This window comes from Pan paniscus, chromosome 1 (genome assembly GCF_029289425.2).
Source record: "Pan paniscus chromosome 1, NHGRI_mPanPan1-v2.0_pri, whole genome shotgun sequence".
In the NCBI taxonomy this organism is placed as follows: Eukaryota; Metazoa; Chordata; class Mammalia; order Primates; family Hominidae; genus Pan; species Pan paniscus.
This window is the reverse complement of record NC_073249.2, coordinates 38642126-38669541: the sequence shown is the minus strand read 5'-3', so window position 1 is coordinate 38669541 and position 27416 is coordinate 38642126. Positions and strand designations below refer to the sequence as shown.

Here is a 27416-nt window from a genome sequence, read left to right as displayed (position 1 = left end):
AGGTGGCAGGCCGAGATAAATGAGCACAGCCCCTTTCCAAAGAGATCTGACCCCTTACACCAAAGACTCTCCTGGCCCATGCCAGGCAGGCATCAGTTCTGAGGTGCTTTTCTAACTGGAAGGCTGGACTTGGCTTTGTGGTGACTTGCCCATCCTCCCTGGCTGGACTGTCTCACCCCACAGCCTCCTGTCACCCTTGAGTCCTCCCTGTATTAGCCCTCTTGAACCAGGCCTCCCACTCCCCAGATTTATTCAGAACCTCAGGCCTGAAACTTCCACTTGGCCCTTCACACCCCACCTGTCCTACCTGCTCCCACTGCCCCAGGCTTTGGCCTTCTGGCTGTTTCCTGTTCACAGACTCTCCTTGCCTTGTCCACTTGGCTCTGCTCCGGCTTCCTCCTCTTGCCTTCCTGTACTGCCCCAGTTTGAATTCTCCCCAGGCTCTCCTGCTTTCGGTAGCCAGGTTTGGCCTCATTTTAGAGGCTTGGCTCTTGATACCCTGCAGTCCCTCGTCTTGCTCAAATGCCACCAGGGTCCCACTATGTCCACCCAGCCCCTCAAAAAGAATCCTAATAAGAAAGTTCTTCAGTTCCCTTGGCTGGATGGGAAAGCTACCTCAGGCCACCTCAGAGCCCAGGCAGGCTCACTGCCTGCAAACAGAGAGGCAGAAACATATAGAACTCCCAAGAGAGGCTTCTGGGAGAGATTTTACCTGAGCTTTTAAGTAAAAGGAGATACTGGATGGCCAGATTTTCACTAGAGAGAGAAAACCTTGTATGGGGGAAACCTAACAGCAAAGAACAGACAGCATGAGCAATACCCACAGGGCCCTAGTGGTAATGAACAGTTCTATATCATGCCCAAGTCCTCAGTGTCAGGGTGTTCAATCAGCAACACAGCATCACCTGGGCGCTTATTAGAAATGCAGAATTTTGACCCCTCTCCTGACCTACTGAATTGGAACCTACTTGGAACCTGATTTTTAACAAGATCCCAGATGATTTGTGTGCAGATTACAGCTTAAGAGACACCAGTTTATAGAAATAACTTGGGACATAGGCAACTTCCCTTGGCCACCTCTGTCAGTGGAATGTTGTGAGGACCCCTGCGTGAGAGGAGCCAAGGCTGCTCACTTTTTTTTTTTTTTTTTTGAGATGGAGCCTCGCTCTGTCATCCAGCCTAGAGTACAATGGCGTGATCTCATCTCATTGCGGCCTCCTCCTCCCAGGTTCAAGTGATTCTCATGCCTCAGCCTCCCGAGTAGCTGGGACTACAGGCACACACCACCACGCCTGGCTAATTTTTGTATTTTTAGTAGAGATGGGGTTTCACCATGCTGGCCAGGCTGGTCTCAAACTCCTGATCTCAGGTGATCCGCCCACCTCCGTCTCCCAAAGTGCTGGGATTACAGGCGTGAGCCGCCGCGTCCAGCTGGCTGCTTGCTATCTTACTGCAGGCACGTGGGCTGAAATGTGGGCAGCAGAAGGAGCATGGGATCTGGAATTGAGGATGTGACTTCAAGCTCTGATTTGATCACACACTCCCACATACCACAGTTTGCTCCTTTGAGCCTCAGATTCCCCAAATGGAAAAATAGGGATAATAACAATAATACCAACCTCATAAAGTTGTAGCAAGGATCCGATAAGATAAAATATGTGAAAGTGCCTTGTCCAAAGTAAAGCAGAGTACAGATGCTAACTGTGCTATTTGTGTCCTGTACACACACGAGGACTTGCACACATTTTAGAGTTCTAAGCCAGGAAGGTCACCCAGCCTGTTACTTCAATAGACTCGGCTGCATTGAAAACATTTAAAGGCAGCAACAAGTAGGTCCTGATGAGTTTATCTGGGGCACAAAGGGAAAAATCAGACATAATTTTGGGTCTGGTAGAAACTGAGCCCAGGACAAGGTTTAAGAATCTAACTGCTCATCCCAAATCTTCAGTTTCATAAGCCAAGTCACAGGAAGGAATCTTGGTCTTCTAATTATACTGTCAAATCTCTTAAGCTGTAGGTGGTAGCTTTTTTGGCTGGGCCAGGATGGGATTACAGGGGAATCAAAAGATAAAGATAGGAATTACAAGTCAAGCAGGGACAGGTGGCAGGGAATGAGCCAATGTAAGATAGGATTTCAGAAGCCTCTTTCCAATGCCATCTTGTTTAAGACATTTGTATCTTACACTCTCCAGAGCAAACTGGATGGGCAGATACTATTAGAATCCAAGTTTGGGATGACTCTTAAAAATATGAGAGCTCATCTAATGTTCTCATTTTACAATGAAGACAATTGAGGTTAAGAACTTGCCCTGGTGGCAAATTTGGAGTAGAATCCAAGTTCTGGCACCTAGTCCAGGGCAACAGGTACTTCTCTTAAGAGACACTGATCAATTCAGTCACTTAAGAGCCTCCAGAGGAAGAATAATGGACTGGTGCTAAGCTGGTAGGAGTTTCCTAGGCAGAGCTTTCTGGAGGAGGCATCTTTGAGTTGTGGTTCTATAGAGAGGAGAGTTATGTCTGGGGTTCCAGTACTCCCAGGCCCTCTTTGATGTGGTGTAGGAAACTGGGAGGGTCATCTACGTAGACTGAGTTACAGTTTGGGCTGAGGTGGAGCAGAAGAGAGAGAAGGTCAGGAGGCTGATGAGCCGGACGAAAGCTCAGAAATCACATTGATGAGGCTGCATTTGACAGAAGAGCTGGGAGGGCTGTGCAGGGACAGAACCAGGACCAGATGCCCATCCTCACACGAAGAAAGCAGTTTTAGTGGCTGTATGACAAATGACTAGAAGAAGATAGAGCCTGGACATAAAATTCAATTTTAAGAATTTTAGCAAGAGTCAGAAGAGGCTAAGTGTGGAGTAGGGCAACCAATGATCCCAGTTTGCCTGGGACTAAGGGGTTTCCCAGGGTGCAAGGCTTTTAAGTGCTAACGTTAGGACAGTTCCAGGCAAAGTGAGACAGCTAGTCACCCTGGTGTAGTGGGTAGGGGCCACTGGGGTAGCGGCCTGGCTGGACCTGAGGGTGCCTGCTGCTGGGAGGTAGGAGAAGAGGGGGGCTGGAAATGTGAGGGTGGAATCCTCACTAACTTTTGACTTGAAGTGCAAAGGCTGAGTGGAAATTTAGTTGTGGTTCCAGTAGCTTAAATTATTGTTTACAACATTGAGGCACTGTATGAAGAAATGCAAGAAATAAAAATATGAATAAAGCCCCCAAATCCAGGAGAAATATTAGACATGTGCTGAACCATATAAGAAACCATAGGCGATACCTGCTCTAAAGGACAAGCAGAACACCATGGAAACACAAATTAGAGAAGAGAGAGATTCCAGCTGGATGTAGACTGAGGAAGCCTGCAAGCAGAAAATAGAATCTGAGCTGGATTTTGAAGGCCAGATTGGGTTTTGATGGGAGGAGGTAAGGTAGTGTGAAGGACATTTCAAGAGAAGATATATGCCAAAGTGAGTACACTGCATGTTCTGTAACTGTTGTAGCCCAGTGGGGCAAAGGTTTCAGGCAAAAGAATGAAGATACAATCTGAACTGCAACTGGAAATACAAGTTTATAGAAGATCCCTGGGTCTGGATTTTACTCCAAGGCTGTAAGGAATCATCGAAGATTTTAGAACAAGAAAAGGACAGAGATCAGAGCTTGAAAGTCAACAAAAGGTTGTTCTTAACCAGCTATAATGAAGGAGAGTCCATAACTCCTTGGGTATCACTTACCACCAGCTCATAACTCCTGGCAGCCGGAAGCTCTAATGTCTAACACAAATCTCTTTCCTGAGATCCTGATGTCCGCTGTGCTTTGTGAATCTCTCCATCAAGCAGAGAGTTCCACTGGGTTCTATGTAGCTGCGCTTCATGAGAAGTCAAAGGAAGCTGATATTTTACTCTGAGAGTCAAAGGAACTGTCAATGAACCAAATACTTGGACCTTCTTCCAAGAACTACTGGGGAGAAGAAACACAGTTTACATAAGAATATTTTCTGCATAAAAAGAAGATTCCTGTGCTGGCTTCAAGGTACTCAAGGAAGAGGAGGTGGAAAATGAGAAATAGGGAACAGAGGATGAGGAGGGAAAAGAGAAGGAGGAGAACGGAGGAAATTAGAAAGAGGAGGAGGAAAGGGATGTGTAGTTGGTTAAATTATGCCTCCTCACCAAGCCCCTCCAAAGATATGTACCAGGGTCCTAAACCCTGGTACCTATGAATGTGACCTCATTTGGAAATAAGATCTTTGAAAATGTAATTAATTTAAGGAGCTCAAGATGAAATCATCTTGCATTTAGAGTGGGCCCTGAGTCCTGTGACTATGTTCGTATAAGAGAAAGGTGTGGGAGATTTGAACCCTAGAGACACAGGGGTGAAGGCCATATGAACACAGAGGCAGAGACTGGAATGATGTGGTCACAAGCCAAGGATCACCAGGAGCCACCAGAAGCTGAAAGAGGCAAGGAAGTGTTCTCCCCTGTAGCCTTCAAAGGAAATGTGGCCCTACCAACACCTTGATTTCTCACCTCTGACCCCTGGAAGTGTGAGAGAATAAATTTATGTTGTTTTAAGCCACCAAATTTATGATAATCTGCTACACCAGTCATAGGAAACTAATAATTAGGGGATCCCCCAAGTGTGTGGGGGACATGGGAGGGAGATATCACAGTATGTACCACTCTCAAGTAGCCACCAATATGATGGTTTTCTTTTCCTCAGGAAGCTCGAGAATCATGAGTAAAATCTGAGACTTCTGGACAATACAGGACACACACAAATAATGGAAAAGACACTCAAATAAAGTGGAAACTAAGTAAACAATTGAAACGTGGAGTCAGATGGCACTGACAGCCTAAGAAAGCCAAGTAGCCCACCTTCCCCATGGGGTTGTCCTCGGCTTTGGTGAGGGGAAGAAGCAGGGTCTGTCCTGGACACTTATTCCTGGGCTCAGGGCCCAAGTGTTTGGATGCACAGCTTCCCACTCTTTCAATGGAGGTGCACCTATTGTCTCCTCAGCCAAAGACTCAGGATCATGAATAACTCATAGTAAACTCACTGGGGGGTTGTAGGCATGGATTTTTTGTAAACACCATAAAAGGTCCTTGATCCAAAAGGCTCTGCACTCAAAGTGCATTACATGTACTTTCTATTCTCCCCAGGCCCTACCCCACCCCTACATCAGCCCATTATAATTCTTAAAGATTTTGTGCTCAAGCCAGGGGCCCGAGTGGGGGCATTTACCCTCCTTATAGTGCAAACATACACAAAGAACAATTGACCACCATATAACATAACACTTTGTAGGGTTTTCAAGCTTACAAAAATCAGACTAATCTTTTTTTTTTTTTTTTGAGATGGAGTCTCGCTCCTTCGCCCAGGCTGGACTGCAGTGGCGCTATCTTGGCTCACTGCAAGCTCTGCCTCCCGGGTTCAGGCCGTTCTCCTGCCTCAGCCTCCCAAGTAGCTGGGACTACAGGCGCCTGCCACTGCGCCTGGCTAATTTTTTTTTTGTATTTTTAGTAGAGACGGGATTTCACCGTGTTAGCCAGGATGGTCTCGATCCCCTGACCTCATGATCCACCCACCTCGGCCTCCCAAAGTGCTGGGATTACAGGCATGAGCCACCACATCCGGCCCAGACTAATGTTTATCTCTGACCCAAAGGGAAAAAAATACTTCCCAAGCCAAGTAGACCTGACCTGAAAATACCACCATCTGGCCAAGAAACAGAACTTTTGGGATGATTGGATCTAAGAAATTGATGTGTGGATTATCCAGCCTTCTTCTCCCTGGCTGCCACTCTTAGGACTAATCACTGATAGGAGGAAATGCTGCTAACACATTGATATAGTTTGGATATTTTTTTCCCTGCCCAAATTTCAAGTTGAAATGTAATTCCCAATGTTGGAGGTGGGGGCCGATAGGAGGTGTGTGGGTCACGGGGGTGGATCCCTCATGGATTGGTGCTGTTCTTATGATAGTGAGTTCTCATGAGATCTGCTTGATTAAAAGTGTGTGGTACCTCCCCCAACTCTCTCTATTGCTCCTGCTTTTACCGTGTGACGTGCCTGCTCCACACTTCACCTTCTGCCCAAGCAAAAGCTTCCTGAGGCCTCCCCAGAAGCCAAGCAGATGCTGGCACCATGCTTGTATGGCCTGCAGAACCATGAGCCAATTAAAACTCTTTTCTTTATAAATTATCCAGTCTCAGGTATTTCTTTATAGTAACATAAGGAGGGCCTGATACACAAGTACACACAGGCACACACACACACACACACACACACACAGACACATACAAAGACACACACACAGAGCAGCAGCAACATTGCTGGCAGACACAACAGTCCATGGGGAAAGCAAGCAAACTTCCAGCCATGGGTGTGGGAGCATGCATGCACATGTACAAGTGCAAACAGGGCCTGCTTCTGCAGAAGGAGACATTAGTATTCGAAGCTCATGCAGTGACAAAGGGGCAGCTGCTTACGCTTTAGTCCCCTCTGTGACCCCTGTGCATGCAAAGCAGCCACCAACAGTGGCAGAGAGGGAAGTAGGAAGCACAGAGTGGTCGGGGTGGGGGTGGGCTGCCCCTGCTCATGGGCACAGAATGCAGCTTTGCTAACAGATTAGGTGGGGCTGGTGGAAATGGAAAAGCTGCTTAAAATGATTACTTATAGAGAGAATCCAAGGAGTTTTGTTGCTCGTGACCACAGATAATCAGGAGCTGCCTCCAGCACCAGTCCAACAAGCTTAGAGATGAAAGAACCCCTGTTCAGGTTCTAACCTGAGAGAAATGTCAGAGAAGAATTAGGAAGTGCTTTAACACAAAGCCCAGGATGAAAAACCTGGCAGCTCTCCAACTGTCTCAACATGCAGCATAATAGCTAAACAAAGCCACTCCGCAGCTACATTCATCCAGCCATGAGGCAGAAGGACTGGGAAAACTGGATTTGGCATGCAAGCCCCTCCCTGGGTTTTCTTCTAGCCCAGCTCACAGTTTGAGGTTTGCAAAGGCATCTGCCTCCCTGGGCAAGAAGTTTGGCTATACAGAGCAGATACCGGGTTCCTCTTTTCCATAAATATTTCTGCAAAATCCATTCATCTTCCTGAAATCTCCAATTATGAGTACACTTTGACTTTATTTCTCAGTGCACCTTTCTTTCCCTTAGCCCAATTCTTTCCCCCAGATCCCCACTTTCCTAGGGCAAAAGAAAGAGGCTTCCACTCACAGCAAATTTTCTGAGTCCTCCCCACAGTGAAGTGAAAACCAAAGAGAGAACATTATCAGAGAAAAGCAGCACTATTCATACATCCTTAACTTTACATAATAATTTCATAATTGCTTTTTATGAAATCAAGTTTAATCACATTTCTGCTGCAAAAATGCTTGAAATCGTGACTTTACGAAAGGAGAGGTTGCCAGCGTACTGCATGGCACGCTGCTAGCTATGGAACCCCTCATGGTGTACTTTTGTTTGTTAAGATTTCCAATATTTTTAACTCCATTTCCTAACTCTACAGGTGCTCTCTTCTTTTTCATATATGATCCTTCCACCTACTGCCATCTGCCATAGGATTTGTCCCATAGCCTAGAGAAACCCTCCCCCTGCTTACAGTCTTTGGAACCCAGCCTCATATCTTGGTTCATCCAGATGGTTACAGAGATCTTCTGACAGAGTTAGGATGCAGTATCACTTTACCAATAGGGGGTGTCCAGTGTATAATGTGCTCCATCCTGAGGAATGCAGGGTTTTAGATGCTATAACACAAACAAATGTCCTCCTTTAAAAATTCATACTTTGTCAACCAGAAGTTATTTTCATATCTGGTTTAAGCATTTGCAAGAAGTGTGCCAGGAAATACAGCAGAATACAGAAGCTGTCTGCAAATAGATCTCCAAGTGATAAGGCACAATCTTCAGTATGCTGCCTGTTGCAAGAAGTTTTTTAAAAATTAAATCTATCATGGAAAATACACTGGCCTTTGCTACTATAGGCAGCTCAGGGACAGTCAGATGGATGTAAAAGCCTGGGAAGTGAAAAGTTTGAGGAGCCACTGGGACTCTATAACATTGCCTGGTACTGGGAATTAGGATGGAAGGGATAGTGAATTCACTGGTGGCCCCCTGGGAATATTGCTTCCCAGTCCATGCTGATCCACTTGTTCTTGGGGTCCCTAGACACTTCTAGAAAAGGCTAATCCTGAAGGTTGGCCTACCCTGAAAGTCTGAGACGATTCCCTTCTGGTGTCTTCAAGCAGCCTTCTCTTAGGTAAAACAAGGTCAGGAAGGAGCTAGAAACAAATTTGGGGGATAGGGAAGCTGGATAGTGATTTCTCTCAGAAGGCTCTCTTCCTAGGTTCTTACTGATTAGCAATTCAGATTCACTGTTCTCATATCAGCCCATCCTGGCAAAGGCACCTTCCTGATTGAGTATCAGCCATTTAATCAATCATCTTGCTTTTGTGCTGCACCTCTTCCAATTGGTGACTCTATTTCTCTGATCCTAGGAGTGCAGTCCTGGCCAATGGGCCCTTTGTAGCCCTGGGGGAGGCTGTCATCCCAGTGATGAATCTGGGGGCTTCAGCATGCCCTGTCTATCTCATGTGTAATTCCATTAAAGCAGCAGGCCATTGGCTACCACCTATGGGCATCTGGGCCCTATGGAGCCACCATAGGACTTGACGAATGATGGCATTTGAATCAACCATCTCTGTGCCCTGTCCATAATAAGGGACATAGGAGTACACAGAAGGGACTGGGTTTCTCTTCTAGTCAGGTAAATTCCTACACCTCTATCAAGATCCAGCTCAAGAGTTACTTCCTCAAAGAGTTTCCTAACTATTCCTATGGCCAGAAAAGGCCTTAGATTCATGGTTATCATATTCCCACTCTTCCTTTAAGGCTTCTTCCCAGCCCAGCTTTGGCCATATTCTAAGCCACTCCCTGACTCTTCAGGTTGTGCCCAGGTGCAAATCTCCAGTCAAGCTGGCCACTCAACTGAGAGCTGAAGGTCTTCTTCTGGCCTCTCATGATGAACAGAAGCAAACTACAGCTCTGAATATTCCTGTCACAGACCATCACCAGACTTTTATGCTACCTCAGTGGTACCATAGCAGAGCCACATGCCAAATAGCCACTTGTCAGGAGGATCATTCTGCTCCATTGTTTAATTATGCAAACTCATTTGCATCTCCTTCCTCTGTCTCTGAACAAACAGCAATCATGCAAATACCATCAGCTATCAAGCCCTGTGGGGGCTCCATAAAGCCTGGATACCCTTAGGCAGTGGCCAGAGGCCTGCTGCTCTAATGGAATTACTGAAGAGCTACACAGGGCATGCTGCAGTCTCCAAAACCAATACTGGGCTGACAGCCTCCTCCAGCGGGTACTGAGGACCCATCAGCTAGGGAAGCTCTACTAGGACAGAGAAATGAGGTCACTATTTGGAAGAGGTGCAGCACAAAAGCAAGAGCATGGTCTTGAGACTCAAGAAGACCACACTCCCCACAGCTTCTTGCCCATGCTCCTCACCTGAGAGGGGCCCTACCTGCTCTAGTCACAAGTCCACAGATGGTACCTTTTTGAGAGTTTAGAGACATTGTTTGGTGACCTGGAAGTGGAGGTCAAAGCAGGCATTTTAGTTTCAGCCCAGAGATTGGAGTGCTTGCTCTGGACAGGACAAAGGCCCCCAAAGGCAGAATTGAGTGGCAAGTGTGGAGAGTGCACCAGCAGTAGGTGCTGGAATTAGACTCTCTCATCGCAGGACAGGAAAGGAGAGTAGCTAAAGCCAAGGTTTCTCCCAGGCAGCAAGACTTGCAGCCAGAGACAGCTTTGTGACCTGGAACCAGTCTGTGTATGCCACTACTGGATGCCCCAGCCTGCTCCCTTGGTCAGTTGGGGGACAGTGGCCTACCAGCTGAGGAGCAAGAGGGAGGTGGAACCCCCTCCCCTGGAGATCTAACCTCAAGCACAGTCTACCCTTAAAGAAGGGAGAATCACAGCCCATCAAAGTCCCCACTGAGTCAAAGAAAATGTGAGTGTGGTGCCAGCTGCTAAAGGGAGCACCACCAAAGCCTGGAAATGGACCTGGAGAGGGGATAATATATCACCTTCCACCAACCTCCTCAGTGCACTATTGTGGACTCATCAGTGGCTCTTTCTGTTGGGGCTCAGGGAGCATGGGCTGAAAGAAACCACTTCTCAGGCTTCTCCAGTGAATCCATCCCCAGTGAAGGCAAACGCACACTGGGAGGTGTTGCTTTTCATGCTTCTCCCTTGCCTCTGTCCCTGCCCCTAACTGCCGGCTCTTACTCTTAAGCCACTTACTGGACTGCAGCCTGAATTACATCACCAAACAAAAATTACGTTGCTACAATAAGCAATGTGTGAGAAGCCATAGCACAAAACTATGTGCAAACATGGAACTCATACGGAGCCTTGGTGCCCTGAAAGCTCCCAGAAATGAAGCAGTTACTTATGCACAATATATACCACAGTCATACCCCAAGGGGAAAAAAGAATTAAAAAATCAAGAAGCCCTATCCAAACCTATCCAAACCTATCCAAATGATAGACACACACACACACACACACACACACTATATATATATATTATATATATATATTATAAATATATATTATATATATAATATATATAATATATAATATATAATATATATATAATATATAATATATATATAATATATATAATATATATAATATATATATAATATATATATTATATATAATATATATATATATTATATATATATTATATATATTATATATAATATATATATTATATATATATTATATATATATAATATATATATATATATAGAAGTGCTGGCTCTCTCAGGTGAGAGGGAACCAGTGCAAGAAGCACTGCAATAAAAAATCCAGAGTGTTATGTTACCTCCAAGAGACCCCACTAGCTCCCAAGCAATGGATCTGAGCCAGAATGAAATGTCTGGAATGACAAACATAGAATTCAGAATATGGATGGCAAACACCAATACCCAAAAACATCACAAGCAAGTTGAATTCCAATACAAAGAAGCCAGGAAAACAATCCAAGATTTGAAAAACAATATGGCTATATTAAGAAAAAATGAAAGCAAGACTCTGGAATTGAAAAATTCACGGCAGGAATTTCAAAATATAGTAGGAAGCCTTAACAACAGACTAGACCAAGCGGAAGAAAGTATTTCAGAACTCTAAGATAGGTCCTTTAAATCAACCCAAATTTGTTTGTTTGAATCAACAAAAATAAAGAAAAAAGAATTTTAAAAAATGAACTAAGCCTTCAAGAAATACGGGATGACATAATGTGACCAAATACATGACTTATTAGCATTCTCAAGAGAGAAGAGATAGTAAGCAACTTGGAAAATATATTTGAGGATATACTTCAGGAAAATTTCCCCAATCTTGCTAGAGAGGTCAACAGGCAGATGTAAGAAATCTAGAGAATTCCTGTGAGATACTATACAACAGGGGCTCCCAACCCCTGGAGCCATGACTGGTACCAGTCCATGGCCTGTTAAAAACGGGTCCATACAGCAGGAGATGAGCGGCAGGTGAGCAAGCACTGCCACCTGAGCTCCGCCTCCTGTCAGATCAGCAGTGGCATTGGATTCTCATAGGAGTCTGAACCCTATTGTGAGCTGTGCATGCGAGGAATCTAGGTTGCACACTCCTTACGAGATGAAACAGTTTCATCCTGAAACCATCCCTGCCACCCCAGTTCACGGAAAAATTGTCTTCCATAAAACTGGTCCCTGGTACCAAAAAGGTTGAGGACTGCTGCTATACAAGACAACCATCTCCAAGGCACATAGTCATCAGACTATCCAAGGTCAATGTGAAAGAAAAAAAATCTTAAAGGCAGCTAGATAAAAAGGATCATATTACCTATAAAGGGTAATACTATAATATGACCCTTTCATAGTATTAGTGTGAAAACCATCAGACTAAGAACAGACTTCTCAGCAGAAACCTTGCCAGCCAGAAGAGATTGGGGACCATTTTTGGCATTCTTGAAAAGATAAGCCAGCCAAGAATTTCATTTCCTTCCAAAGAAAGCTTCATAAACAAAGGAGAAATAAAGTGTTTCCCAGACAAGCAATTGCTAAGGGAATTCATCACTACCAGACCAGTCCTACAAAAAATGCTTAAAGGAGTTCTAAACATGGAAACAAACGAATGTGTATTTGTCTGTTTTCATGCTTCTGATAAAGACATAACTGAGACTGGGCAATTTACAAAAGAAAAAGTTTTAATGGACTTACAGTTCCATATGGGGAGGCCTCGCGATCATGGCAAAAGCCAAGGAGACACAAGTCGCATCTTACGTGGATGGTAGCAGGCAAAGAGAGAGGGCTTGTGCAGGGAGATTCCTCTTTATAAAACCATCAGATCTCATGAGACTTATTCACTATCATGAGAACAGCAAGGGAAAGACCTGCCCCTATGATTCAATTATTGAATATGATTCAATTACCTCCCTCCAGGTCCCTCCCAAAACACATGGGAATTCACGATGAGATTTGGGTGAGAACACAGTCAAATCATATCAGAATGATACTTGCTACCACAAAAGTACATGTAAGCACATAGCCCATGGACCCTATAAAGCAATGACAGAATTGAGACTAGTCAACTAGTTGTTGGCGACTAGTCAACTAGTTGTTGGCGACTAGCCAACAACACTACAACAGGAACAAAATCTCACAAAGCAACATTAACCTTGAGTGTAAATGGTCTAAATGCTCCAATTAAAATACAGAGAGTGGCAAATTGGATTAAAAAAACAAGACTCATCGTTTTGCTATCTTCAAGAGACCCATCTCACATGTAATGACACCCACAGACTCAATGTAAAGAGATGGCAAAAGATCTACTGCACAAATGGAAAACATAAGACAGCAGGGGGTTGCTAGTCTTATATCACATAAAATAGGCTTCAAACCAACAAAAGTAAAAAAGGACAAAGAATAACATTACATAATGATAAAGGTGTTCAAATCAACAAGAACACTTAACTATCCCAAATATATATACAATTAAAATTGGAACATTCAGATTTATAAGACTATTATTTCTAGACCTGAGAAATGACTTTGATAGTCACGAAATAATAGTGGGGGACTTCAATATCCCACTGACAGCAATAGACAGGTAGTCAATGCAGAAAAATAACAAAGAAATTCTGGACTTAAATTTGGTACTCGACCAATCGGACTTAATAGACATCTACAGAATACTCTACCCAACAACCACACAGTATACATTCTTCTCATCTGCACATGGAACGTACTCTAAGACTGACCACGTGCTTGGTCATACAGCAAGTCTCAATAAATTCAAAAAAATCAAAATCATACAGTGGAATAAAAATAGAAATCAATTCCAAATGAACTCTTAAAACTACCCAAATACATGGAAACTAAACAACTTGCTCCTGAATGACTTTTAGGTAAAAAACAAAATTAAGGCAGAAATTAAAAAAAAATTCTTCGAAACAAATGAAAATAGAGACATGACATACTAAAATCTCTGGGATGCATCAAAAACAGTGTTAAGAGGAAAGTTGATAGTTCTAAATGCCTATATCAAGAAGATAGAAAGATCTGAAATTAACAACCTAAGATCAGAGCTAAAGGAACTAGAAAACAAGAACAAGCTAAACCCAAAGCTAGCAGAAGAAAAGAAATAGCAAAAATCAGGGCAGAACTAAATGAAACTGAGACCAAAAACCATAAGGAGGATCAATAAAACAGAAGGTTGGTTCTTCGAAAAGGATAAACAAGTTCGATAGACCACTAGCTAGATGAACAAAGGAGAGAGAAGCTCCAAATAAGCACAACCAGAAATGACAAAGACAATATCACAACCAATCCCACAGAAATATAAAAGATCCTCAGAGACTATTATGAACATCTCTATGTAGACAAACTAGAAAATCTAGAAGAAATTGATAAATCTCTGGAAACACATAACCTCTCAGGATTGAATCAGGAAGAAAAAGAAATCTTGAAAAAACCAATAGTGAGTAATGGAATTGAACCAGTAATAAAAAACCTGCCAACCAACAAAAGCCCTGGACCAGATGGATTCACAGCCAAATTCGACCAGATATACAAAGAAAAGCTGGTTCCAATCCTACTGAAACTATTTTTAAAAATCAAGGAGGAGGGACTCCTCCTTAACTCATTCTACTAAATCAGCATCATCATGATACCAAAATCTGGCAAAGACACAACAAAAAAAGAAAACTACAGATCAATATCTCTGATGAACATAGATGCAAAAATCTTCAGCAAAATACTAGGAAACTAAATCCAGCAGCACATCAAAAAGTTAATTCACTGTGATCAAGTGGGCTTTATTCCTGGGATGCAAGGATGGTTCAACATGTGCAAATCAAAAAATGTAATTCACCATATAAACAGAATGAAAAACAAAAACCATGTAATCATCTCAATAGATGCAGAAAAAGTAGTCAATACAATCCAACATCTCTTTATAATGAAAACCCTCAAAAAACTGGGAATTGAAGGAACACATCTCAAAATAATAAAAGCCATCTATGACAGATCCACAGCCAACATCATACTGAATGGACAAAAGGCAGAAACATTCGCCCTAAGAACTAGAACAAAACAAAGATGTTCACTCTCATCACTCCTATTCAACATAGTAATGGAAGTTCTAATCAGAGTAATCAGACAAGAGAAAGAAATAAAGGGCATCCAAACAGGAAAGGAAGAAGTCAAACCATCTCTTTGCTGATGATATTATTCTGTATCTAAAAAACCCTAAAGACCAAAAGTCTCCTAAATTTGATGACTTCAGGAAAGTCTCAGGATACAAAATCAACATACAAAAATCAGTAGCATTTCTATACACCAATAATATGCAAACTGAGAGCCAAATCAAGAATGCAATTTCATTTGCAGTAGCCACACACACAAAAATAAAATACCTAGGAATACATCTAACCAAGCAAGTAAAAGACCTCTCCTGGAAGAACTATTAAACACTATTTAAATAAATCATAGACAACACAAACAAACAGGAAAGCATTCCATACTTATGAATTGGAAGAATCAGCATCATTAAAATGTGCATACTTCCCAAAGCAATGTACAGATTCAACACTATTCCTATCAAGTTACCAATGTCATTTTTTTCACAGAATTAGAAAAAAACTATTCTAAAATTCATATGGAACCAAAAAACAGTGCAAATAACCAAGGCAATCCTACACAAAAAGAGTAAAACTGGAGGCAATCACATTATCCAACTTCAAAGTACATTACGAGGTTACAGTAACAAAAACAGCATGGTACTGGTACAAAAACAGATGAATACACCAATGGAACAGAATAGAAAGTTTGAAATGAAGCCACACACCTAAAACTAACTGGTCTTTGACAAAGCCAACAAAAATAAACAATAGGGAAAGAATACCCTATTCAATAAATGATACGAGAAAATTGGCTAACTATATGCAGAAGAATGAAACTGGACCCCTACCTCTCACCATATACAGAAATTAAGATGAATTAAAGACTTAAATGTAATACCTCAAACTATAAAAATCCTAGAAGAAAACCTAGAAAACACCCTCCTAGATATTGACCTAGGCAAATAATTTATGCTAAGTCCTCAAAAGCAAATGCAACAAAAATTAAAATTGACAATTGGGGTCTAATTAAATGAAAGAGCTTCTGCACAGCAAAAGAAACTATGAACAGAGTAAACAGACAATCTACTGGATGGGAGAAAATATTTACAAACCATGCATCTGATAAAGAACTAATATCCAGAATCTATGAGGAACTTAAATCAACAAGCAAAAACCAAATAACTTCATTAAAAAGTGGACAAATGACATGAACAGATGCTTCTCAAAGGAAGACATCCTAATGGCCAAGAAACATGAAAAAATGTTCAACATCACTATCATCAAAGAAATGCAAACCAAAACCACAAAGAAATACCATCTCACACCAGTCAGTATGGTTATTGTTAAAAAGTCACAAAATAACAGATGGTAAGGTTGGGAAGAAAAGGGAATGCTTACATACTGTTGGTGGGAATGCCAATTAGTTTAGCCCCTGTGGAAAACAGCTTGGAGATTCTCAACTAGCTAAAAATAGAATTACCATTCGACCTAGAAATCCCATTACTGGTTATAAACCCAAAGGAAAATAAATTGTTCTACCAAAAAAGACACCTGCACTCATATGTTTATCACAGCACTATTCACAATAGCAAAGACATGGAATCAACCCAGGTGCCCATCAACAGTAGACTGGATAAACTATGGTACATATACACTATGGAATACTACAGAGCCATTAAAAAGAACAAAATCATGTCCTTTGCAGCAACATAAATGCAGCTGAAGGCCATTATCCTAAGTGAACTAATGCACAAACAGAAAACTATGTACCACATGTTCTCACTTACAAGTAGTAGCTCAACATTGAGTACACATGGACACAAAGATGGGAACAATAAATACTTGGGATTCCAAAACTGGGGGTGGGGGTACAGAAGGGTCCAAAACTGGGCAGGGGGTAATGGTGGCGGGTGGAAGGGTTGAAAAACTATCTACTACTGGGTAGTATGTTCACCACTTGGGTAGTGGGATCACTAGAAACCCAAACCTCAGCATCATGTAATATACCCATGTAACAAACCTGCACACATACCCCCAGAATCTAAAATTTAGTAAAACAAACAACCACAAAAAGAGTATGGGCTTGGTGATTGCAGGCTTGAGCTACAATTCTAACTCCAATTAGCTTAATGGATCAGGAGCAAATTATTTAACCTATCTTGGCCTCAGCACCTAAGTGAGATACATGTAAATGCGTTAACTCATACTTGGCAGATGAGACAATAAATTGGGATGGTTATTATATTTTATGCTGGCACCAGGGGTATCTGCAGAGGCTGAGAGACCTCTACAATCAGGGCCTGGGGGAGAGAAATAAAAGGGAAAAGGGGCTATGAAATATATAGGAAAAGCTTCAGAGGGACAAAGAAGGAAAGATGTCTCTGCCGATACCATCTTTTAGCCAAGGCTTTAAGAATATACACCAATAGGCCAGGCGCGGTGGCTCATGCCTGTAATCCCAGGACTTTGGGAGGCCAAAGCAGGCAGATCACTTGAGGTCAGGAGTTTGAGACCAGCCTGGCCGAGCTGGTGAAACCCTGTCTCCAATAAAAATACAAAAAATTAGCCTGGCGTGGTGGCAGGCACCTGTAATCCCAGCTAGTCGGGAGGCTGAGGCAGGAGAATTGCTTGAACCCGGGAGGTGGAGGTTGCAGGGAGCCGAGATTGCGCCACTGCACCCCAGCCTGGGCAACAGAGGGAGACTCTGTCTCAAAAAAGAAGAAGAAAAAAAGAATGTATAGCAGTAATAAGATGGAGGGACATGCCCAATATTGGTTGGTAGATTTGTATATTTTTGTTGGTTGGTTGGTTGTTTCACTGATTGACTCATTCAATTATTGAACATTTACTTTGTACCAAGCTCTAAAAAAGCTGATCAAGTCAGAGAAGTGTGGCCAGGTAGGGTAGTTCCCGCCTGTAATCCCAGCACTTTGGGAGGCTGAGGCAGGCGGATCACCTGAGGTCAGGAGTTTGAGACCGGCCTGGCCAACATGGAGAAACCTCGTCTCTACTAAAAATACAAAATTAGCTGGGCATAGTGGCACATGCCTGTAATTCCAGCTACTCAGAAGGCTGAGGTGGGAGAATAACTTGAAACCGGGAGGCAGAGGTTGCGGTAAGCCAAGATCATACCATTGCACTCCAGCCTGGGCAACAAGAGTGAGGGGGGGTGGGGAGTTAACTGGAAGTATAATGAGAGCTACAAAGAGGTGATTGTTGCTAATTGGATTAAAAGACAAGGGGCTTCATCTAGACTAGAGAAATTAAAGAGAAGATATATGGAGTCAGGGTCCCACTATGAATTCAAAATTTCAATCTAGAAATCTAAGTCAAGCACAGGCAGGGTAAAGACCATTAAGTGACATTAGTAAAAAGTAAATTGCCAACAACAAAGTTTGCAGAGAGATAAACCAAAACCGCGTGGACCTCTGACATACATTATACCAGATATGGTCTGCACGGACATTTGGTCTGGAATAGATTCTTTATGTGAGCTCATATGCAGGCATTCAAAGTCCCCTTGGAAATGGGGGAGAACTAACATTTCTTTTTATTAATCTAACATCTTATAAAGTAGTTATTGTTATCAGAGGAGAGGCAGCCTGGGTTCAAATCCTGACTCTGCTTACCAAAAGCAAAGGCTAGAATAAAAACCTCCATGACTTACTGTCAAAATTTGTAAGGACATGCTCAAAACCACAGAGCACATTTTTAAGAGTAGAAGGAACAATAAATAGGAAAAAGGAAGTCCAAAAAACTTGGCAGATGGGTTCGAAATGTGAAATTTGGCTAGGCCAAAGAAAGAATGAGAAAGTTACTTGCAAGGAGGGACTTTGAAGCTAGTTAGAAAACATCCTTTGACAGCCTTCTAGTATTAGCACATGTGAAATGCACTTTGAAAACATGACTGGCTGCTCACTAGAAAATGAGCGGGCCACTGGGCATTTGTAAGAGGTGGGAGGGGAGCTGAGTTGAGGAAGATGTTTAGAAATTAGCGAGACCCTGCCAGTAATCTCTGTTTGGGACTTTACTGAGGACCAGGTGATAGAGATTCCCTGTGCTAGAGTATATTTTGGCTTCTTGATGTTTCAGAGGCAAGACCTGTTCGCTCCACAATTCAGTGATCATTTGAGCTGGAAGAGATACTAAAGAGCATCTAGACCCTGCTTCCTAAATGTGCTCTGTAAAACACTAGCTCTAGTGGATTTTAACAGGTATTTCATAATAGATAATACTTACAGATATCATTCAAAATTTTAGGGAGCAGATGAATGAGAAATCTTGGGTTAAACATCTAAGACATCAAGAAGCCAACTTGCTTGCTTGAGGATGAACTTCTGATCTAGGATCCATTAGCACTACCCTTATTATGCCTCAACTACATACACCTAAGAAAATATTATTAAGGATGCTACTCTCCTCCAAAAGACTGCACTAGCCTTATACTCTTCTAAGCTAGGCCAGATCTTTTCTAATTTGTGGTAAACACTGTATGTAACAGTACATCAAGTAACTTGATGAGTATTAAAAGATAAGTTACAACTTTCCTCCTCCTTCCTCTCTTCCATATCTGACTCTACCATTCCCTCCATTCATTCTGTTATAGGAGGAATCAGATCCATTTGGAATCCAACAGAGCCATTCTTCACCAAACCTCGCTGATGAACCACCTGGATCTCTAGGGCTACTTGAGGGGCCCAGGCTCAAATTTTAGAATTTTCTGTTCAGGAGATTTCTAGATGTTAAAATTCAGTCCATCACTTCTTTTTAAAAACTTTTAGCACCAGATGGGATCTAAGTCCCAGAAAAGCTAACTAATACATTTGATTGATTTTATTGTCATCATCCTTATCATTATCATCGTCTTCTTTATCATAATTATAGCCATACAAACATTGAAAATTTGCCATGTCAAAGCATGCTTCTAAGGCCTCTATTTCATACCTGAATAAAGTAGGGCCTAGAGAGGTTAGGTAACTGGCCTGAAGTCACTAAGTAGGGCCAGGATTTGAACTCAAATACTCTGACTGCAGGATCCACATTTTAAACCACCAGTCTAGTACCTCCATATGATTATTCTACCAGCCAAACTACTATGGCTCCTATTCTTCTTTGCTCTGCTGCCCCCATTGCTATGAATAATGGAAGAGAAATAACACAGCTACATACTTACCACACGTGAGGCAACATGCCTGGCACTTTCTCACTCTTTCCCATCACTACCATTTGGGGTAGGCGATGTAGATCCACGGAAGACCACAAGGTATACTTGTTCAATGCCCACCCATCCTGACCCCCTGCCCCAGCTAGCAAATGGCAGAGCCTGGATGTGAAGATCTAGCTTTAAAGCCCGTGTTCATTCCAGAACTTTATTACTTCCTTAAAAATAGCCAGACATAGCCTGACTACAGTTTAAGCTAATTCATACATAATGAAGCATGGAGCACTTTTATTATCTTCCACCTCCAGCATCATCATGGGGTTCTGCTAAATGTTCTCGGGGTACTGGGGAACACCTGAGGACCCAGGGAAGACCGCACAGGTCCCTAACATCACTCACTGATCCTCTTGAGGAAAACGGAACTTGATTTTGATTTATAGTTTGTTGTTCTAAAAGAATTATGGTCATGTCACTCACATCATCTCTCCCCCTCCCCCGACTCCTAATTCCAACACCATGATTTTATTATCTTTTTGGCTTGACAGACTAATAGATGATTTTAATTTCACAGAAGCCCACATAGGAGGGATGACAAGGAAAATATGGGCTATGCAGATATCATTTTTAAAACTTAGGCTATGATGATTCAGGGGGGAAGTGGATGACATTTTTAAGTACCTAGCTTTATGGTCTATCTTTCCATCTTATCAACCTTCCACAAGAATTTGTTCAGGGAGAAAATTTAAAGGCTTTCCAATGCCACTTATGAGCAGAGCTTTCTCCAAGCATTCAATGCTTTCATCTTCTCTTCTCCAGAATAAAATGCTCTTTGGTTAAAGTGGGCTAGAAATGTACATATGGTATTCAAGACAGTTCACTATGGCAACCTCAGTTTTAGAAAACAGGCATTAGGAGGGCTCAGCTTTGAGAACATCAGTAACTATAGTCCCAGCTCCCTCCCAAACTCACTAAGTTGGGGCTTTAATCAAACTAAAAAAAAAATTCATCCTGGAACAAATTAATATAAACAAACACTGCACAAAACAAACTCAATACACAACAATATTGGCTTTAAAAATAAAGCCCTACACACAGAATGAGAACCGCCCTCCCAATTACCTACGTGCCAATTATCCCATGCACTGACTGCTGTTAATTACCTAATTGCTTGTCTGCAGCACATCATTTAATTGTGGTACATTGCTTCTACTGTCCTAATGATCAGCAGGAGAACGTAATTCCCTAGGACCTGGGGAGTGAAACCTTATCTCAGGTTGAAAGGAAAGTAGAGCCCAAGTGAAACATCGACTAAAGAAATGTCAGGTTATTAACCAAGGGCAACAAAGTGTGAATTCAGAACCTCTAAGACTGGAGGTGGAAGTAGGGGATGGGCAGTGGGGAGGAGAAAGGGAAAAATATGTATTGAGTGGTTCCTGCAGGTAATGTGTCACTTTTTCTTTTTGTTTGTTTTACTGTAAGTAAACTTCTCAATAAACCCAATTAGGGCAGCCATAAAAAAGAATGAGTTCATGTCCTTTGCAGAGACATGGATGAAGCTGGAAACCATCATCCTCAGCAAACTAACACAGGAACAGAAAACCAAACAACACATGTTCTCACTCATAAGTGGGAATTGAACAATGAGAACACATGGACACAGGGAGGGGAACATCACACACTGGGGCCTGTTTGGGGTGTGGGGGGGCAAGGGGAGAGAGAGCATTTGGACAAAAACCTAATGCACATGGGACTTAAAACCTAGATGATGAGTTGATAGGTGCAGCAAACCACCATGGCACATGTATACCTATGTAACAAACCTGTACGTTCTGCACATGTATCCCAGAACTTAAAATAAATAAACAAAATGCAAAAAACCTAATTAGGAAGGACTTGTATTGGCCCCTTTTCACAAACAAGGAAACTGAGTCTCTGAATGGTTAAGTAATTTGCCCAAAGGCACACAGCTGGTCAGCAGTCAAATCAGTATTCAAACATAGTCCTTAGACTCAAAGCATTGCCCTTTCTAGTGAGTTACTAATAGCATGGCCGGGTTAACCCGCTGCCTAACGAAAGTGAAATGTGTCATGCCTCCCACACCCATCACACCCAGCTACTTGCTGTGTGCCTGTCACTACGAGGGGGAAATTTGTCACATCTCCCAACCTGGGGTATTACTGTGGTTTTACCGTACATGTTTCTGAGTGTATTGGCGGTGGCAAAGGCCATTGGAGAAAGATACTTAGGAGACAACCCAAGCCACTCCTGAAAAGTTAACAGACTAGAAGAATGCAGAAGCCAAAGAATGCCAATATGGGAACAGCTGAGAGCCACACTTCACTGAGGCTACCACAGAATGTGACACTGCTTAGCCAGAAGAGCACATGCCAGGTTTGGAATCTGCCACTTATTAACCGGGCAACCTTGGAAAAGGGGTTTTCTTCCTCACAGGGTCCTAGTTTATTCCATTGAGAAATGGGAATGATACAGTAATGTCATGAGGCTGTTCCGAAGATGTAATAAGCTGACATACACGTACTGATACTGTGACGTAGCTTGTACAATATCTGGAGTTGGTAGTAATTTACTGTTTATAGTCTGCAAAGCTCTGATTACAGACACAAGATGATTCTAGGCTTTGAGGAAAAAGCGCATAGACCTTGCACCCTAGAGAGCCAAGGGTTTGATGAGGAAGGCTCTACTTCCCCTTCTTTTCATGAATAGCCACAAGCCACCTCCCTCAGAAGAAACAATAGCGCTGTGCTTTTCTTTTGTGCCTCCCTCTAGACTTCCTGTTAACTGACCTAAGATCTCAAAATAGCCTGATTTTTCCCTCCAAGAATGGAACTGGCCAAAACAGTGGGCAAATGCTGACCTCTTCACTGTCAGGAGCTGAAGAGGCAGCAAGGCCAGCAATGGATTCCACTTCCCAGAGCGACTGATCCCTCCTTTGCTGCAAGAGGTGCAGAGAACCTGCGGATAACACCTACCCCACAGAACATTGCGCAGGGCAATAACCCTGCATGAACAAAGGCAGAGGAACTGCCTTCTTTTTACTTTACAAAAGGCACAGGATAATAAAGAATAGGGTATCAATCACGTGGACGGAACAAAATAACAATAACATACAAATGAATTGAGCACTCACTATGTAGTAGTAAGGCTTCATGTGAGCTTTGCAAATATTATCTTATTTAATGCTTGCAACTATCCTACAAGTTAGAAATTTTCATCATCCCCATTTTACAGAAAAGGAAGCTTTTATAGCTCATCCAGAATTATAGAAGCAATAAGTGGCAGAAGCAGGACCCAGACCAAAGTCTCACCTGGCTCAGACCTCACAAGCAAGAAAAACTAAAGGCCAAAATGCTGGATTTGCCTCCAGGTTCTGCCTCTTTCATCCTTGTCTGTGCCCTCATGTGGCTTTGGAGGAAATGGAGGAAGGCAACAGTTTCTTCCTGAGTTGGGTTCCAAGAGCAGAGCTGAGAGCTAGGTGATGTTCATACCCTTGGATTTAGGGAAAAAGGGATGTGGCTTAGAATACAGAGGCTAGAGTAGAACAGGAAACTGTGATCAGGAAGACTTTGGCCAAGGTGTCACTTCTGGCTCCAATTCTTTCATCCCAACCCAGCTCTGTGACCTTTCTATAAAATGTGAAATGAGGGTGTTAGGGAAGTAGAGAAGAGACTGAATGGTTACCAAGTCATCTTCTAGCTCAGAGTCTTTGCTGCACATTGGAGAAGATCAATAAGATCAAGAAACTCCCTAGACAGATGTCAAAGGCACTGTGTTGTCAAGAATCTTAGCAAATAAAACACTTAATTTTGCCAAGATAGAAACAGCTACAACAATACACTTTACTTTACCAGGAAAAAAAAAATAGCTAGGAGAATAATTCATGCATGTAATGTTCTTGTCTTCCATGCCCTACGTAACTATGAATTAATTCTCAGAAGGACACAATGAGAGACTACAATGGCAATAATAAAATGACAAGCCTCTTTTTTTTTTCCCAAAAAAGAATGGCTACCTCTTTACACAAAGGCTTTCACTAAACTTCCTCGGGATCCATACCAGACTCATACATAGTCACTTAGAGTTAGAAGAAAATTTGAAGGTCAGCTAGTTTGACTCTCCAACAGTCGCCTAAGTCCCTTCCACAATGTTTCTGAATATGGGTACCTAGGAGATGCCAAGTACCCTCATAATAACAAATTTGATACACTCAAAGCAGCCTATTTCATTCTTTGGGGAGCTCTGATTTTTTTCAAAAGACTTTTTATACTGTGCCAAAATCTGTCTATAATTTTGGTTCTTCCTCTGTACCCTGTGGCTATAAAAAATCCTCCACAACAGCCCTTCAAAAATGTAGCCCCTGCATCTTCTCTTCTGCAGAGCTATCACTCTGTACTTACAGAAAAAATCTGACCACTGAGGTGTCATTGTTTTTGTTGTCATTCTTGTTTTTTTTTTAAAGACAGCTTTACTTGAGCCACAATTATTCCAAGAAGATTACTCCTCCAAATAACCCAAACTGCATATTTTTTCAACCTATATTATCAGCAACACTGAAAGCTGATTATAATCAACTTGCTTTCATAGAAAGAAGGAATACATCAAAAAATAGCTTATAAGAGAATCCACTTGGCTAAATGTATCACCAGCAAGCATCCCATGTTCCCAACCAACAGATCAACCAGGAAGAACATTGGATGCACATTTCTCCACCACTGCCCACCCTCCACTAGAATTTAAATGGCCAGGTTTCAAACCACAGAACTATAAAAACCATCTTGCCACAATCTTGCATTTTATTATGTGGAAGTTGAGGCCCAGAGTTGAGGCCCATCTCTTTCTCCTTGCCATCCTCAAATATTTATTAATTCTAGGCACCCCACACTCATTTATGCACCGAGGATACTAAGGCACCAAGCCCTTGCCTTCACAGGTCTCTGTGCAGGGACCCAAAAGATAGTCCAAGGGATTTAAAACAGGTGGAATATTGCTGGGGTAGCCCAGCATTGGACTACCTTGTACAAAGGCATTGGAACCTTGTACAAAGGACTTAGAAGACAAAGGGTTGTTTCCTTTCTCCAGGCTTTGCTCAAACTGCCCCTCCCAGTAGATCATTGGCCCCTTCTGTTAGGCAAACTCATTCTTTGGATTCAGCTCAGGTATCACCCCTGACAATTAATCCTTGACTCCCTTTAGCTGTCTCCCTCCTTTATGCTCCCATAATACCTTGTTCAAGTCACAATCACTGTACTTAGCACTTCTACGCATTTATCTTTCTTGTGTTAATCTTTTCCATTAGACTTTAGGTTCCCGGAGATAGGGAACTGAGTATCATTGGGTTTTATATGTCTAGTCTAGTTCAGTTGGCACAATACTGGGTTTGATGAATGAAAAAGTAAATATTTCAGCAGTTTTCAGGGCTAACAGGGGTTTGTCACACACAGAAAAGAATTCCAGGTTGAGAAAGCAGCAGGCAGAGACACGGCACTCTGAAGGGATGTGGTATGCTTGGAGTACTGTGTGGAATTCTCATGGTGGCAGTTCAGGGTGGGGAAGGTGGGCATGGGGATAAGTGGTTGAGGCTGGGGCTCAGGGGTTAAGTTTGGGCCAGATGTGGACAATCACATACACCATGCTGAAATGTACAGATATTATCCTTTAGTCAGGTGGGAGACTGACAGATCAGATTTTTAAGGTTAGTCAAGCAGCCATAAGAAGGAAGCACTCCACTGAGGGCAGACATGAGGCAGGAAGGTGAGTTTGGAGCCCATTGCATGATCCAGCTAGGGCATGAGGAAGGTTTTTAATGAAGAGCTTTGTGTCCTGAGAATTCTGTGGCGGCCTTGAGGATGAAGGCAAAGTACTGACTTAGAATTGAGCGCTTAGGCAGAACCAACAGGATCTGTTGAGTAACACAAGGCCTCAGAGAGGGGGAAGCAGCATCAACGTTGATGCCAGGGTTTCTAACTTGGAACCCCAGGACAAATCAGACAACGTAAATAGGAACCATGAGACAGCGAGCAGGTTGGGAGAAAGATTATGAGGTCATTTTAGGAAAGATTCCTATGACAACCTTTCCATATGATTTCTCCAGGTGCAGAGCTATCTTGTTATTGTTTTAACCAAAAGAGTTAGAGAGATGAAGTGCAAGAAAATCCGTCATGAAAACCTCAAGAGTACAAGACCAATACTTTAATCCTCACAGAGATAGATGGAGGAGTTCTGTTGATTTGAGAGTGAAAGAAACAACTTCAGGTCAAAGATCTTCTGGTTCTTAAACCACCAATCATTTCTCAAACAGTTTAGTTGGGAGTTGAATGCAAAATATCCTCTAGACAAACAAATTCCATGTCTCTCTTATTCTCTGGACCCAACTAAATCATTTTCATATCTGTTAAAAAATTATCATTACTAGCTGGCAGGCTAATGGCTTCATACTACTCAGCAAATCCCAGTCACCACAGAGAATTCAGTTTACATTAATTAAATGGCCCCACAGAGCCATGTTGCTGACTAGCAACCTCACATTTTACTCATCTTTTCAAAATGCTAGCAGGTCTAGATATTGATGGGGGGAAAAAAAGCCACCTCCCTGCCCCCTCCACGCACATGAATAAATCCCTTCTGCACCAAAACGGATCCGTCTTCTAATCTAGCAACATCCCCTCTCTCCTCCATTTTATAGCAAAAGCCCTGCAGAGCAAACAACAAACAGATCCTCTTTAGAACCAATTACTCTACTTAAATAAACAGCAAAGGGACTTTTCTGGTCACAGTGATTATCCAAAGTGCACAGAGACTGTTCTTTGTAGAAAATAACTGAAACTTTTAGCTCACCCTCTTCCTCAAGTTGTACGTCAGAATCAGGTTCCGGGAGAAGGAATGGGAGAAGGCCGTGTAGAATTCCAGCACTTTCTGCAGGGCATCCCGCTTGATCACATGCAGATCACAGTAGGTCAAGGCCCTAACGTTGGCACAGGACTGGGCAAGGGTGGCTTCCTTCCAGAACACATCTCCAAACACGTCTCCTTTTCCTAAGGAGAGAAGGTTGTCATGAGGAAAGTGTTGGCCAGGAGAGGTCTGCCCATCCAGCTGGCTTCCCTCTATTCCCCAGAATTGCTGTCCTTTCAGCATTCTGCAGATTGGGCTCAGAGAAGGCAAACGCTATTTTAACGTGAACCTTAATAACATCCTTAACAACATGCAGTTTAAGAAATGTTAAAGTAGCAGTTAACACATGCCAAAGTTTAATCACTTTGAGATCATTTATGTCACCTCCTCAAAGGGTTATCTTGATCATCCTATCCAAAATAGGACACACACACCCATTATTCTTTATCACACTCCCTTTTTCCCCTATAACACTGATAATAATCTTTCATTATATTACTTATTTACTGGTTTATTGCATGTATCTCAACTTGATAGCTCATGTGTCTTGTCTTATTCATCCACATAACACAGTGCCTGCACATGGTAGGAGCTCAACCAATATTTATAGGCAGAAGGAAAGAATGGAGGTAGACTGTGGTGGGTCTATATTAGTGTGACTGAGAGGT

The 27416-nt window shown here is 42.4% G+C and overlaps 1 protein-coding gene across 5 annotated transcripts in view; it reads right to left on the bottom strand.

The window, feature by feature from the left end:
• Positions 1 to 27416, bottom strand: part of KCNH1 (potassium voltage-gated channel subfamily H member 1) — a 462440-nt gene that overhangs the window by 67853 nt on the left and 367171 nt on the right. For all 5 annotated transcript variants that reach the window (XM_003814202.6, XM_034946118.3, XM_003814201.6 and 2 more), the window contains one exon: positions 26695 to 26891. In XM_003814202.6, the coding sequence (XP_003814250.3) occupies positions 26695 to 26891 (197 nt within the window). The remainder of the gene's footprint in view (positions 1 to 26694; positions 26892 to 27416) is intronic.